Source organism: Fukomys damarensis, unplaced genomic scaffold, assembly GCF_012274545.1.
Source record: "Fukomys damarensis isolate Sample0158 unplaced genomic scaffold, DMR_v1.0_HiC HiC_scaffold_5, whole genome shotgun sequence".
Taxonomy (NCBI): domain Eukaryota; kingdom Metazoa; phylum Chordata; class Mammalia; order Rodentia; family Bathyergidae; genus Fukomys; species Fukomys damarensis.
Genome location: NW_022900917.1, coordinates 10,968,428 through 10,984,733, shown reverse-complemented (window position 1 = coordinate 10,984,733; position 16,306 = coordinate 10,968,428). Strand labels below are relative to the sequence as shown.

The window sequence follows — 16,306 nt, the reverse complement described above, 5'->3', positions numbered from 1 at the left end:
TATATCTTGTTTTCAGAGAATAGCTAGAGAATGGATTTATCTGTGTTATTCTCGAGGGGAGTTTGAACACTTGGAACTTCTTTAGAGAAAGAGAAGACTTGTGGCTAGAAGGTCACATTAGAATTAGGATGATTCGATAGTTAAGTAGGTTGACTATGTGGAATCTTAGGGACAAAACGTTCTCTGTTGACAAAAGACAAGGTCTTCGCATGTATGATAAGTTTCTGGTATTGTGCTTCAAGGGATACTGAACCTCATATATTTTTAAAAGTATTTAAAGATGAATAGCCATTAATTCTTTATGAGCCTAGGTTTTCTTTATTGCTACAAACTAATACATATAATTTGATAACAATCTTATCTTCCTGCAACTCAGTTGTTTTGCCAGAGAATAATTTACTTGATTATGAGTTACAAACTCTATTAAATTTCACGGGGATGCAGTTTCAATGTTTAAAGCTTAGGAGTTGAAATGACCACTGAATTAAAAAAAAAATCATTAAAGTCCTTTTATGTTCTTGGGCTAATATTTTAATAAACATGTATGAGAGAGAGGTAAATGGAAGAGCAAATAGTATAATTATTTTTATACATGAACTACTTTTAAAGTATAAAAATATGTAGGTTCCCTATAATGCAAGAATATATTTCATCTTCCATATTTAATGTTAATAAACATTATCATAATTTTTCTAACAATATATTTATTACTATATTATACTTGGTCAGAGACTTTTATGCAAAAAGTCTCCACAATGTATAAACTGTAGGACATCTTAGTAAATTTTTATACTAAAGACCTGTGCTTTTAAAAATTGTTAATCATCACTGTTTTTCATCTAATTTTCTAGGATGAAAAACAATTTATGTAAGGTCACTATGATGGCCCAAGAAAATAATTCAAATGTTATATACATACTACTGTTATTACCCAGATTTTGATGTTTCTGAATTAAATGTAGAAGTGATTACAATTTTATTTATTTGTTTGTTTATTTATTTATTTATTTTGGTACCGGGATTGAACTTGGGCCGTTGTGCTTGACAGGCAGTTTCCAGAACCACTGAGCTAAATCCCCAGCTCTAAATGTGGAAATGATTTTAATAGCACATTTGCTAAGTCTGAGCATTTAACATGCTTATCTTAATTACTTAGAGATATATAGCAGGAATCATGATCTAATTACTATCTTGTATTTGAAGTAATTTTCCAGACAATATTCTTATTTGCCTTAATTGTTCTTTTATCTATTGAATTTTCTAATAGCTACATTATAAAATTATACATCGTTGCAAATATAAGATGACTATTACATATAATATATAATATGTAACAATGTCTATCTATGGTCCCTCAATATACTTGCCTTATATTACTTTATTTCTACAATAAATGATTCTCTAAATAGTTGTGTGCGTGTGTGTGTGTGTGTGTGTGTGTGTGTGTGTGTGGTTGTCTTTTACGTTGCAAGGTAAGATTTCTATACTCTTTGCCCTTGGTAGTACTTCATCATTACATGTTATATTTAGTCCTGCTGAAACCTGTGATATAACCTTGCGTGGAATATAGGCCAACTGTTCTTCTCGCCTCCCATCTCTGGAAAGTATGAGTATATTATGTGATACCGCCAAAGGAACTTTGAAGATGTAATTAAGTTCAAAGACTTTAAGAGGAATAGTAGTGTTTATTATTTAGATGCACCCACGCTATGAAAATCTGTGAAAGTCCAGACACTTCTTCACTTGGACTCAGAGATGTGTGGAGGAGGAAAGCACTAGACAGACACATCTGAAAGGGAAACCAGAGGGATTACAGCTGCAGAGGACTCAGTGAACCATTTGCGGGCTTGCAGATAAATGGGCCATGGACAAGGAGAGAGACCGACAGGAGCTACAGGTACCCTGTACCTGACAGGCAACAAGTAAACAAGGGTCTCAGCTCTCCAGCTTCCAGGGACTAGATCTTGCCACCCACCAGAATAAATTTGGCAGTACACTTTTTCCAAAAGGATTTGGATAGGAGGCACTCAGCCCACTGAAATGGTTATTTCAACTTTGTGACCTCAGCAGAGAATCCATCAGGGGCAACTAGAAGGACTTTTTACTTATAGAACTGTGAGATAACATATTTTGTGTTGTTTAAAACTATGAAATTTTTGGGAATTTGTCACTGCAGCAACGGAAAACAAGTATATAGTATAAAAGATATCATTCACAAATCAATACTTGATGATCAATATTTGCAGAATGACGACCAATCCCTCAGGACTGCTGAATGCCTAGTATCTCATATTTAAAGTTAGGACATCAAAAACATACACTGAAATAATCTATCTCCTAAGTCACTGCATTTTCTATATTTATGTATTTTATGAAAGGAAAAACTAGCCTAAAAATATCTTTACCTTTTGGTTAATAGAATACAAATTTTTAATTAAAGAACTTACTGGGAATTATTGCATTACTAAATTCTTCTTCAGTATTGCCAAAATTGTGCTCAAAATTTGTGGTTGCTATAAGAAGTTAAGTTGGAGAAATTAAAAAAGAAACACAGCTATTGTGGAAAAAACTTAGAAAAACAGTGACCGTTACATGCACAGTGAAGAAAAGTAAATTTTTCACTGCATCTTCCCCTGCTAGACAAAAGTCTGTGTAGAAATGTTTTAGGTAGAAAATAGTGTTCAAAACTTCTGTAGATGATATTGCTTAATAATATAAAAGGAAGAAAATAATTTTACTCCGTTGTTTTGTAAAGGATTTTTTTCTGGTAAGAAATGTAGCACTAGATGAAAGAGTGTTTAGTTTTTTTCTTGACTCAGATGCACAATATTAAAATTCACATGGGAGTGTTTCTATTTTCAATATGATTTTCTTGTGTGCTTTTAAAACACGGTGTAGTTTGAATTACTTTGTGCTTTGTAAAGTAACCACCCATGGCCTAGGAATGTAACTCACTGGGAGGTGCTTCCCTGGCCAGTGCAAGACCCTGGGTGCAATCCTGGGAGCCTCAAAAAGACGAATGAACAGAAGGAAATGGACCAACCATTCCTATTACTTTATTTGTGTCTCTACAACAGAAATAGACCCGTTGAGATGCATTTTAGACATTATACTCCCAATGAGATGAGTTCAAATCTAATATGATATTACTATGTTTAAAGGAGGGATTTTCTCCTAAATAAGACATATTATTGTTAAACCACAGAAATTGTATTTAAAAATCTATACTTTCTGTCTGAAATCCTCAGTAATGTATTACTTTTTGCCATTAAAACTTTTTTCATATGTAATAAAATGACAATGTACAGATTGTGCCCACTTTAACAACATCAGAAGAACTTGGGTAAAGGGTAAAGACAGAAAGGTAAAGACAAAGGGTAAAGACAAAAAAAAAGTGAGTAGAAGGAAAAATGGAAATAGCTTCTGTTAAAGAGAAGAAGAGAAGGTGAGGGGAGGAGAAGGGATTGGGAAAGAAAAAATAAAAATGTGTCATGTACAGGTACGAATTCCCTATGATTGCAACCACTCTGTACGTCTAAAACTATACTACTAAAAATAGTAAAACACACAAATCTTTAAACTAAATGACAAAAACAAAGATCCAAAATGGCCTCTGATTAGTTCAAGTTCTGTTTTTTTTTAATTTGTTGGTACTGGGAATTGAACTCTGGTCCTTGGGAGTTCAAGTCAAGGTCTAATGCCAAATGATTGTGTGCTGAGTTTCCAGAAACAAAAACAAAATTTCAGTTGTGTGAGCTTGTTAATTTTCCATTTGGCCGTTAAGTATCTGGAAATCTGTGCTACTAAACAGAATTTTGAGGAATTCAGGATTTATCTTTACATTTTCTTCACTGCACTAACTTTCAAAGATTACCACTTTTTTGCTGTTGTCTTGTTTTTTGTTTTGTTTTGTTTTTCTGTTAGCAAGGCAAAGAGAAAAATAGTGTATGTTTCCTGGATCACAGTACTAATCAAGTCTAACCTCCTTTTACTTTCACATTTCATTTCTTTCTGTTTTTCCTACAATTTAATGGTCTCATCTCCTAAGAAAAGCGGAGGGAAGGCTTTTCCTATCCCTAGGTTCAGTGGCAATGAAATGGCAAAATCCACTATCTCTGGCATTTTATTGTACATAACTGATAAATAAGAAAGCGAAACTTGTGAAACATTGGAGAGACCCACATAAAGTTGTCTTCTCCTCCCACTGACACGTTTGGAGAATGCTGGTTTGACTACATTAAGTTGGGAAGCAGTAATGATTGTATCCCGGTCACTTACCTTCATAATACACTTTAAACCCATGGGCACTCACTGCGAAGTCACTGGTCAGGCGCAGTGAGAACACAGATTTGGTACTGGTCACTGGTGGTGGCAGATGGAAACCTGTTAACCTAAAAGCAAAATAGAATGACTTTTTAGTGCCGTTGTCACTCTATCTAGTGGGGGTAAGGAGAAGTAAAGGTTATGTTAGCACATTTCTAAGCTTTATGTAAATGTATAGGACATTCCGTTTAGAAGTCACTCATCAAAAGCAATTACCATGACTATATATGTTCATTAATTTAAATATATACATGTGCATTGCCCTTTATGATGTCTGTCATATTTGTTATTTATCTGACAAGCTGGATAAATTGGAACTTTGGGAAATAAGAAGTTGTAAGATTATTTTGAGCATATTTAATGCCATTGGTTATAAAAACTGACCATTTTTGTCAAGCAAATTATTATTACATCCTGAAAAAGTATAGGTATTTAGATAACGCTAAGAATGAAAAGATGAGACAAATAAGAATAGAATCTTGAAACAAAAATGACTACAAATGATAAGTTATTTTTTTCTCAATTGAGTTCTATGATATTGTAAACAGTTACATATTGGTAAACATTTCTCATATTTTAATGTAAGCAATATTTGAAAACATGTTTATAATTTATTACTTATTTTGATAAAAATTATTGCATATAGCTACAAGCTTGAATTATAGGAACGATGATATAAAATTGGCATCTCTCTAGAGATAATAATACTAAGAAAAAAATATATATATTCATGGGGCATTATCTTCCTAAAATACAATAAAACGATAAGGTACATTTTTAAATCACCTTTTATATTCTTTGCTTAGACATGCTTAACATTTTAATTATTGTTTATTGATGTATATAGGAGAACTGCATACAATGAGATTGATATTTTTGTTACTTGCCGTTGATTAACTAATATTAAATATGTTAGATTAGTTTGTACTCAAATTACTATTTTCATTTTTTTGCAGCAAATCTTGTTTGTTTCTCTCAAATCTGCTTATACTCTAAAAATTATTAAGAAAACAAAGACATTTTCTGGGCTATATCAATATTAGCCTACTTAATTTAAAACAAAAATTGTGAAAAAGTTCAATGATCACTTCATCTTTACATATCCAGAATACACATATGGAATTTTAAAATAAATGACAATTTAAGAAGAAATGACTGCAATTCACAAAACTGAGAATTTCCTGCATCGTCATTTTATGTGTCTAGTGTCTGGCTCAGTGGAAAGCCTCTATATTCTCTTGTGTGAATTTTTTCAGTATTTTTCAATATATTAGTTGATGAATGTGAAGAACTTGGACTGACCTATATTACTAGCAGAGAGAAGAAAATTCGTGCTGCACAAAAAACTTCCAAGTTAGTTGCACTGCACTGAGAACCATATCAATGAATGTTGTATATTGTGTAGCACTGCAATCCTTTGGTGTACCTTTCCCTTGTAATGCATGTTTATTCATGCACTATTTAAATAATCACGCATGAGTCATTTGAAAAATGTTCTTTGCATGAGCTGCAGAGCCCTTCCAAATACTTATACACTTCATTGCACATTATCAAAAGATCACATTTATTATTATTATTATTGTTGTTGTTGTTGTTATTATTATTATTATTATCATCATCATTTGGTACAAGGAGTCCAACTCAGGACCTTGTGCTTGTGAGGCAGGTGCCTGTACCACTTAGCTAAATCCCCAGCCCGACATTCATTTTTATTGCTGCTGATCTTATCAAAAAGGCCTTAAAGTGTGGGAAACTGCAAGGGTTAAGCGGCAGGTTGAAGTTTTCTAAATGTTTATTTTCTTCTTGAAAGCTGAGATGTATCTAAAGGTGTAGGGGAAGTGTAAACGTAGGGGAATGGAAATAAGGGAAAAGAAAAAATATGAGAAAACAAAAGCGTAGATTTATCATTGACTATAAATGCTAACTGAAGTGTAAAGACACATAGTTCACCTGTCAGTCTTTAAGTCAGTCATCAAAGGTATTCCATGAAAAAGGGGGTAGTTCAGGAATACATCAAACAGTTCTCTGTTTCTCCTGGAAACAACAATCATCTATTTGATAAACACAACACATTTAAATGTATGTTTCCCTTTTCATCATGTTACTCAGTAGAGTACTACAGGATAAAACACTTGATTTTTTTGGCGGGGATCCGGATTCCACTTTGTAGTTCAGACTGGCCTTGAACTCACTATGTAGCCCAGGCTAGCCTCAAACTTGCAGCAATACTCCTGACTCAGCCTTCCAAGTACTGGGATTAAAGGCGTGTGCCACCACACTAGGCTGTAGGCTAAAAATTTAATGAAGTAAACACTTTCAGTTTCAACAGGGACACTCTTGAGTGCATCTGGATTTTATTTTTGCATTGTGCGACACAGTAACACAATGATAAATGACTACAAGCCCTAGTCTGAGGCCACTCATTAAGCTGGGATAATGCACCAGCAGTCGTATCCATCATTGTATTTTGTCTCTTGAGGGCGAGTGTCAATGCAGTGAAAAAGGCAAATAACATCTCAGTCCTATGGAAATGGTTTCGTGTGGGCCACTTGAAGAGGTCTCAGGGTCTCAGGGGCTCAGCATCTCAAGATTCAGGGACCACATCTGATAATTTCTGCTGCATAAAAAGCCACTGTGTATATATTATCATTTATTCATTCTACCAATAGTGTGTACGTTCAAGCTTCTTGTAATTCTTCCAATATGTTTCCATCAATGTGCTTGTAAAAGCCCTCTCTCATCTATTTGCAGCAGCTGTAAGAACTCTAGGATACATTTAAAGTTCTTAATTTTCCTCTTCATGCTATGTAACCTGTATCCTGCTAGGTGCATCGTGAAACTCTTTTCTAAATTTCTTTGTAATTTTTTGCTTTGGCCCAGAGTTAGAGGTAGATCTCTTAAATTACAAGCATATGGTGTAGCTGTAGTTACATTTTGCTACCAATGCAATTCGCCTTTTAATTATAGTCAGATAACACTCTTGGCATGAATGAAATCTTTTTTAATTCATTGAGATTTCCTTTATGGGTCCAATATTACAAAATCTATTGTAAGCCCAGTTTTCTTGTAAAGCACGCATGTGCTATGTTTCTCTTCCTAGTCCAATTTAGCCCAGACTTACACAGCACCCACTGTGATCTCTCAGCTATGTCAGTTATTCAGGTCCAGCCAGAGCACAGCTCGGCTTATTCTCTGCTTAGCTTCACTTGGGTAAAATTAAGGCCGCAGCTGAATGGCTGCCTGGGGGCTCAGGGCTGCGTCAGCTTCCACTTCAAAGCTTATGAGCGCTGCTAGAATTCAGGGCCGGGCAGTAACGGTTCAAGCGGCATTGTGCTGTGCTTGGGCACCTGCCCGTAGCCATTCCCTGACTTGGGGTCGCACCAGCGCGGACGTCGCCGTGCTCCCTTTGGGTGCCATTTGGTGCTGTCGCTTCTTCTCTGGGGTTCGGTGCTCGTGGAAGTCGGTTGCGCCCACGTGGGTCATTTAAACGTGTATTCCTTCTAAACATTTATAACCTCAATTCTATACGCACAGCTTCCTGTGCCCAGGGATGGAATGTAGTCACGGGTTTATGGGAAACTTTATTCTGCCAATTACAACAGCTACTCAGTCTGTCTTTTAGGTGAGTTTACTCATTTTGTGAAAATAGTTCCTGGATTGACTCTGCTTTTTATACCTGATGTGCTACTGATTAATGATATTTGATAAAATATCCCAATACGACTATGCATTTTTATATTTTTATGGAACCTTACGTCCATGTAAAATATAGTTGCATTACATTCTTGGGTAGATGGAGGTTTAAATCATTATATCTCCTCGTGATTTCAATGTTTTGTGTTTGCGAAGTAGCATTCAATTTCTAAAAATGATTTCATCTTAAACTTTCTTTTTGGTAACAGTGATATGTCGGCAACTTGCCCTTATTAGAATTAAGATGGAACATCTTTTGACCTTCAACGTTTTGATATCCTTTTTTTTGTAGATATATCACATATAGTTAGATTATGCTGTGGTTTCCCTTTAGTGCACACAAAAGAACATAGAGGGGGTTCTTTCCCAATCTGTGTCTAAATATGACTCAATTCATGCTTATAAATATCTTCGATGAATCATAACGTCCTCATTGAAGTTTACATGAAAAACGATCCAGAATGCTGAGTTATCACAAACTAAACATACTTCTTATGAAGAAATATAACATAGTCTAGGATACGGAAGTCTCCTTGCTGTTTCCTTTGTCACTACTGGTCCTAGTTCTCCTCCCAGGCCACCACCACTCTGACTGCCTACCAGATAAATGAGTGATGCACGTTCCTACATTTTACAGATATTCAGGCATATGATAAAATTATCCTGCGTGGAGACTCTTCGATTTGATGTTATATTTATATTATTATAGCAGTGCTTTTGTTTGTTACTACCTACAGGTATAAAGATTAAAAATAAAACGTTTCTCACTTTGGAAGTTTAGAATATTTTTCACAAAAGAATAAGGAATTGTTATCATAAAAAAGACAAATGCTTTTCCAATACACATAGATAATTTTTGTTTTTCAATTCAATTAATGAGGGAAGATGTACGTCTTAAAAGTTACCTTCAGATGACAACTGTATTATTATGAAGACTTGCAGTAACTTTTTTGGCTCCTTTTAAGATACTGTTTTACCGATTTGAAAATAAATTTCTATATATTCCATTTACCTTTAAAATAAGATTTCATTTTGTTTTGTTTTTAATTGAGTTTATTGGTACAATTTAGATATACAGTATAGTTACATTCATCATTGGGATCTTGTAAAGATTTCATTTTGTAATTTGAGGTGTGTGTGATCAGTACTTCAGCATCTCTCGTTTGAACTTTCAGCTTTAAGAATTCAGTTTCCTGGGCCTTATGAGCCTGGCATTGGTGCTACTGGAAGTACAGGTCATGAGAGATGTCCAACCTAAGTACCTGCTCAGCTAAATGCAGGGGCAGAAGAATGTGAGCTCCCTGTGAATTGCTTTTCAAATCAAGAGTTGTCTCAAGAATGTAAAGGAAGGTTCAATTGTTATGAAAAGTCGTATTCTTTATAAAGAGCCTCTTGTTCATAAGAAGTTACTTTTCTCCACATAATTAACCTCAAAAGTGAAGGGGAGATCATATACCTCTTTCACACCTATTTGAAATATCTTTCACAATAGAACATAATTTATTTTCAGGTAAAACTAATAAATTTGCATCTTGAAAATATGAGATATAAATGTATATGTTTCTATGCATTTCACCTGGACTTACTTTTTCTAGGTAATATAAAATCATAATACTTTATGAGTAACAATATTTTTTCCATAGAGTCGTTTGTATTGATTCAGACATTGGTGAAATTTAGTGTTTTGTGCATATTGTTAAATTATTACGTTATCATTTATGTTTCCCTCACGTCAATGCAGGATAAAATTGCAAGGTAAAAGACTTTTTCTTTGAAAAGGATAACACACTGCTGCTGCATTTTCTCTGACTTGCAGTGCAAGAAATGGCAACTTAGAAATGATCAGTAAACTGTTTAAATTCATATAGCTGCCAGGCAAGAGAGCAAAGATACAAACCCAGGACATCCAACTCCAAGCCATTTCTGTCCTCACTACGGCTGCTCCCATAAGGGAAGTGATTTTTCTGTGAAGGTAAAATGTATTTCTAATTCATCTCCGATTCTCCGTAAAGCCATAGAACTTTCTTGACAAGTGTGTTCTATAGATAAAAGAATAATTTTACCCACAACATAGCTTTAAGTAGTCCAGGCTGGCAGAGACTGGATCATGATAATGAAATCACTGAGTTAAGGATGAGGAAAGCATCAGGGAAACATAATTGGACTGTAGTTTTTTATAACTTTACCACAAAAATCATCAGTGGATAGCGGAGATATTTCTCCCCTGGAAAATTAAATTAGATTGACAGGAATCCTACAAATGTCTAAGAAGCATGCAGTATAAATTTCCTTCCCCTAGTATTTTTAATAAAAGTTAAAATCCAGAGAAGAGAAACTTTGCTTTGTGCCACTGCAATAATCACCATTTTCTCTCACTAGAAAAATTGGCTCTGAAAATGCACATAAATTTGGATTAAAGAATAATCATCTCATTAAAAATTCTGCACAATTTGTTTTATTTTCATTATTATTTACTCAGTATTTTGTTATGAGTCAAGTTTAGTCTATGACTATTATTCTAGAATAATGTCTCATCTGAGAAGGTGGTCCAATATGTTGGATATGTTGGACCTTTTTTGTTTTTTTTCTTTTTTTTTTGGTACTGGGGATTGAACTTGGGTCCTTCCATTTGTAAGGCAGGAGGCAGAACCACTGAGCTAAATCCTCATCCCCAAGGCTTTTTAATAATTTAGTTAATATTTTCTAATTTATTTCTTACTCTTTACATAATTTCCAACTTTATCTTTGCATTTTGTATTTTGCTTAGAAATAGTCTAATAAGTAGTTCATTTTTGTATGTATTGCACACTTAGAGCATGTGATTCTATAATTTTTCATGCCCTTTTTTGGATGAAAATATACATGAAGCATTATTAATTAATACTATTAAAGTTAATTATTACAGAATTAGTAGAAATTTAAGTTGCAAAAATTAAATTAAGTTGCACTTAAAATGTCAATGTATATGTTCTCTAAATAAAAGTTTATTAGTGTAAAACTTATTCTAAGTAATCAGAGTTAACATGCCATTTCAGAGATTAATGTGATGGAAAACCTTAAAACATCATGTGTGGTAGACCAGAATGATATCTGCCTCATTATCTAAATCTGTTTATTTTAACAGTAAAATGTTTTTTTTTTTTCTGGAACAGATGAGATTCAAGGATGATTTAATCGATGCTATCCGTAATAACAATAAATTATTTTAAATATGTATCTTATATTGTGTCTACCAGCTGGTTTTATATATTTGGAACTTTCTCAAGGGTGAAGAATGAAAATGAAAGCCACGGTTTTGGATCAAAAGGTTAAGGTCATGGTTCTGTTTTCAGTCGCAGGTGAAAAGCAGACATGGAAGGAGGAAGGCTGGAAAAGACAGAGGGAAATAATGGCAAAGGAAACAGAATGGAGGAGAGGGAGAGCAAATGAGGAGGAAAGGGTGAGGGAGAGAGAGGGATTCTGAGGAATTTTATTAGAAAATAAAAGTGACCTACTTGGGAAGCTGAGGCAGGAGGATCACAACTCTGAGGCCAGCCTGTGCAGCTTAGCAAAACCTTGTTCCCCCAAATCAAGCCTTGGGATGTAATCCAGTGGGAAAGTGCTTTCCTACCATTCATGAGGTCCTAAATTCAAGTCTCAGTAATCGAAAAAAGTGGCAATTTTACCAAAGATCCTAGAGTGTTAGGACTTCTATTATAGAACTCATGCTGAGTGGCCTGGCATCATCTCTGGAATGACAGAAACTTCCCTAAACATTAGTGTCCTTGCCCTTTCTTCTACACTGTGGCTGGCTACTGTTAAGATAAATTGTGTTATACCACCAGCATTCTTGCAGTGATTTCTCATTACTCTCGGCCAGATTTCTGCAGATGAATTATCTTACAGCTTTACTCTGGTTCGACAGGTCTTAAAAATGATGCAGATATATACAGGAAATTCTCGGCTGAAAGAAACTACTAACCTATTTAATTTTAAATTGAACAGAAAAACCCTGGGAACAAGCTGGTATTTAAAGTAATGGCTTTTCTCTGAGAATAAATCATGCACACCCTACTGATCCTGGGATACATAAAGCACAGCACAATAATAAGTCATGGTTAGGTACAGATACACGGGGTGTTTGAAATAGGAGAATGTTTAATTTTTAAAAAAAAATTATAGTAAAAGACATGTTACCATTAATCTCCGTCAAAACAGTCCCCCCTCTCATTCTGAAGGCCTTTATACCATCCTTCTTGTCACTTTTTAAAGAAACTCTGGACGTTCCCTCTTGTGAGTATCTTAGAAGTGTAATAAAAACTATGGCGAACGCTACTGCTGAGTGTCGTCCACAGAAGAGACAGGCAGTTTAGGTGTCCATGAGGCAGCACTGTCTAGGTTTCTATAGGCAGAACTCTAGGGTGTGTGCACAGTGATGAAATGGCTTAATGATGCATTTCTGAGAACATATTCCCATGGCTGAGTGATGTACGAGAGTTGAGATTTTTCCATTTCATGTTCAAAGTGGCCATTTTTGTTTTACAGATAACCGAGGTCATTACTAGTGCTTTGCTTTTCATCCCTGCAAATTCACGATTTCCTAAAATTTGGCAAAGGCTCTCTTTGACCGTTTAGCTCCAGTCTTATTCACACAACTTTCATTATGAAATATTATCATACTTGAACTATTTCAGTTTTTTTGTTTTTCTGTCTGAATTCTGAAAGACGTGTATAATGAGTAAAACCATTATCTCTTGAAGAAAATTTAGTTTTCTTTCCTCAAAAATAGAGATGAAGAATATTCTCAACTCAGTATAGTTAGAGGCACCGTTTCTATAAATCATTATTTTTAGTGACATCAGAATTTGATCTTCAAGTTTAACATTATATCCAGAACCCATGCAATTTATGACCAGATTTTTTTAGAAAGACAACCATTTCAACATGTTTTCTTTCTACAATGAATACTACAAATTTACCTTAATATTTCTTTTTACTTTTTCTCAACTCATTGAATAATTAATCTTTAAGATTATAAGTGATTATAATTCCAAAGGCAGTCTAGTCAAACTACTGAAACATGTTGAAATACACAAAGTTATGGCAGGCAATTGATCGATGTTAGGTCTTTAAATTTATTTTAAAGGGTCTTCAGCTTGCATATGTAACTCTGAATAACTTTTTGTTTTTAGATTTGAGGCTTTTGAGAAGTAGTTGCTGCTAAAAATTATGAGCTTGCATTCAAATATGTACAATTGAAAAACACATATAAGCTGCTTTGGTATTGAACAAGTATCTTTTCCATAATAAAGTGGGAATTATCCAATAGTTATTATAAAATAATCATGTGATTTAATGTTCAAAAAATACCAGCAAAATGCCTAATACTTGTCAATGTCATTATTATCATAATTGTTTTAATGACAAAGCCATTCTGTTCACTTTTAGCGAAATTACATTCAGTTCTAACTCCTGCAGAGGGAGCCACCTAGGCTGAATCTCAGTGCAGCCACTTGCCACTGTGTGACAGGGGCTGGTTATTTTCCTCCCCTTCTTCCTCATTGGCAAAGTATCACTGAAAATGTCACCTACCCCATAAACCTGGCTCTTGCTGACTGGGAGCACATCACTGGAAAAGCACAAGGCACCGGACAAACACGGCAGAATGCCAGCTACAGTTGCTACCCACTCCGGAGAAAGAGGAGGCATCTGAGAAGCACACACCTTGCAGAGCTTTCTTCTTGAAACACCCGAGTACTGATAATTACAACAAAATCTGAAGTATTTCAGTCAAATGTAATCATTTTTCAAGTAGGTTCCCAGGTTGTTTTTCCCCTCCAAGCTTAGTGTTCCTAGCTTTCAGCACTCCTTTTGGTCATTTTATACGTAAATTAGTAGAGACCTATCATATGCTCTTTGCTTAAATTAAACTTGAGGTATGATTGTGTTCAACAAGGAAATGAAAACAGTGGTGGATGTTCTCAAATAGAAAGATAGACACCAAAGCCAGGAATGGTGGTGCACGCCTGTAATCCCAGCACTCAGGGGGCTGAGGCAGGAGGATCGCTGTGAGTCCGAGACCAGCCTGGGCTACATAGTGAGTTCCAGGTCAGTCTCAACTACACAGTGAGACCCTGTCCAAAAAAAAGAAAAGAAAAGGCACCTAGATGGAGGAGGGAGAGAGCAAGGAAGGAGGAGGAGAGATGGGGGTGAGGGAGGCGGAGAGAGATGGGGGCTAGAGAGGCAGGAGGGAGGGAGAGACAGGGAGAGAGACGGCAGGCAGGGAGAGAGATTACCTGTCTTTAAGAACTTAAACCTGTGACTAACTCCAGCCATTCTCCCCCATAAACACTACCACTCCTTTTGGGTATATTTTTTTAAATCCCTAACTGACAATGTTCTCCTACACGCCTCATCATGGGAATTTTAATGGATTTCTTTATGATTCACTTATGTGCAGAAGCATAAAAACAAGACCAGAAAGCACAGTACTAAGATGAAGACTTTGAATTGTTCTTCTATGTTGGCATTTCTTTGTTTGATTTACTTATCTCCTCTACATTCATAAGAGGTTAACTCAAAAGTTTATGGCTCCTGCTATTTCCTAGAAAGGTGTGCACACTGAACTTCTCAGATTTAGCAAAACATCAAATATGCATGACTTGTAAGCTATAAAGGAAAACATGTATGTATTAGAAGTGTGGACATTTTTTCCCAAACATCAAAGGAGTGATATATAAATATAAACAAATACATAATATATAAAGTACATGTAATATATAATATATAATACATAATATAGATGTATCTGTTTATCTATCATCTACCAGTCTATGATGTCTTTTGTTTGTGATGTAGACAAATTATGAAAATACAATTTTTAAGTCAAAACATCAATAAATATATTTTAAGATTCTTTGCCATTTACCAGCTTTGGGGATTTGCAGATGAAAAATATATCCCCACAAGAAGTACTACATTTCACAAAAACACAAAATACTGTAATTGAGAGTTTGAATAAAGCTTTAATATAATTAAAGATGTTTTGATTGATAGTACAACATTTAATTTAGACACTTGAACGTTTAGAAAAGTTGCAATTCCATTTTTGAAAATAGCTTGGTATTGTTTCCAAGTCAGTATCAGACAGAAGTGATCGAAAATACAACAGTTACTCGAAGATATACATGAACACTGCTCTTTCTTTGGGGTATATTTAAAAATAGGGGGTTTTGGGTTTTAATTATTTCCCCATCCCCAGAATCACTTTCTCTACAGTTATCGTCATTGTACTTTGAGATGCCTATCACTGTGTGTGTTTACATCTCCATATAACTGAGGATTAATATTCCATCTCAAAAACATTTTCCTTGTAATTTTATTTGAAATAAACATAAATTTTCTTCATTGAACTATAACATTAAATATTAATTTTAGCAAGTGGTGACATAGTGACAAAAATTATATGCACAATCATTTACATACTTGGTGAGTTCAGAAATTATTTATAAATTAAAGTAATAATATTAAGTGATCACTTTTTCCTGTCCAATACAAAATTGAATGATTTAAAAATAAGCACACGTTATATCCAAGAATTTTAAATTGGTCTACTGATTAAGATTAAACAATAAATTACCTTTAATACTATTATGAATTGCTTTACTCTTTACTTTATGAAGTTTTTAAAATTACACATTCATGCAATCAAGAGAAAATAATTGTAAAATTTTCTACTTCATGACCTTGAAGATGATTAACCTCAAATATTGGTAAACATACTTATATAATGGCATAAATATTTCATTTTTATTTTGTAAATAATGTCTTCATGTATTTTAAAGTTTCATTTCAACATCCTAGACATTTCTGTGAAGTATTTACTAACACAGGAAATGTCAAATTATTGACATTTTTTTGAACTGCAGCAAATATATATTTTATTTTTCAGAAAACTATAAACATGATTTGAATTTGTATTTGTCCATTATTTATCTCTTGTGAACATAAAAGTATGTATAACATTATTGCCACTATCTATATGTTTATTTAGGTAATTAAAATTGAAGTATAATAAATCAAACTATCAGAATATTTCAATCAATGATATTTCCATAATAACTATGGTAAGAACACACTAGGAAAATTAATGCAAATTTTATTTTTAACATTACAAAGAAAGAAAGTCATTTACAATCATATATTTCCTTAGCAAAGTAGTGTAAGTCTTAGGTGATAAGGAAAGAGAGGGTAACTACAAACCTATATACCTGTAATTTATTTTTCTAATTTTGGATTCTCTGGAGAGCAC

At 34.2% G+C, this 16,306-nt stretch overlaps 1 protein-coding gene across 2 annotated transcripts in view; it reads right to left on the bottom strand.

Moving 5' to 3' along the window:
- Positions 1 to 16,306, bottom strand: part of Csmd3 (CUB and Sushi multiple domains 3) — a 1,090,649-nt gene that overhangs the window by 941,511 nt on the left and 132,832 nt on the right. For both annotated transcript variants that reach the window (XM_010619527.3, XM_033759931.1), the window contains exon 3: positions 4,279 to 4,391. In XM_010619527.3, the coding sequence (XP_010617829.1) occupies positions 4,279 to 4,391 (113 nt within the window). The remainder of the gene's footprint in view (positions 1 to 4,278; positions 4,392 to 16,306) is intronic.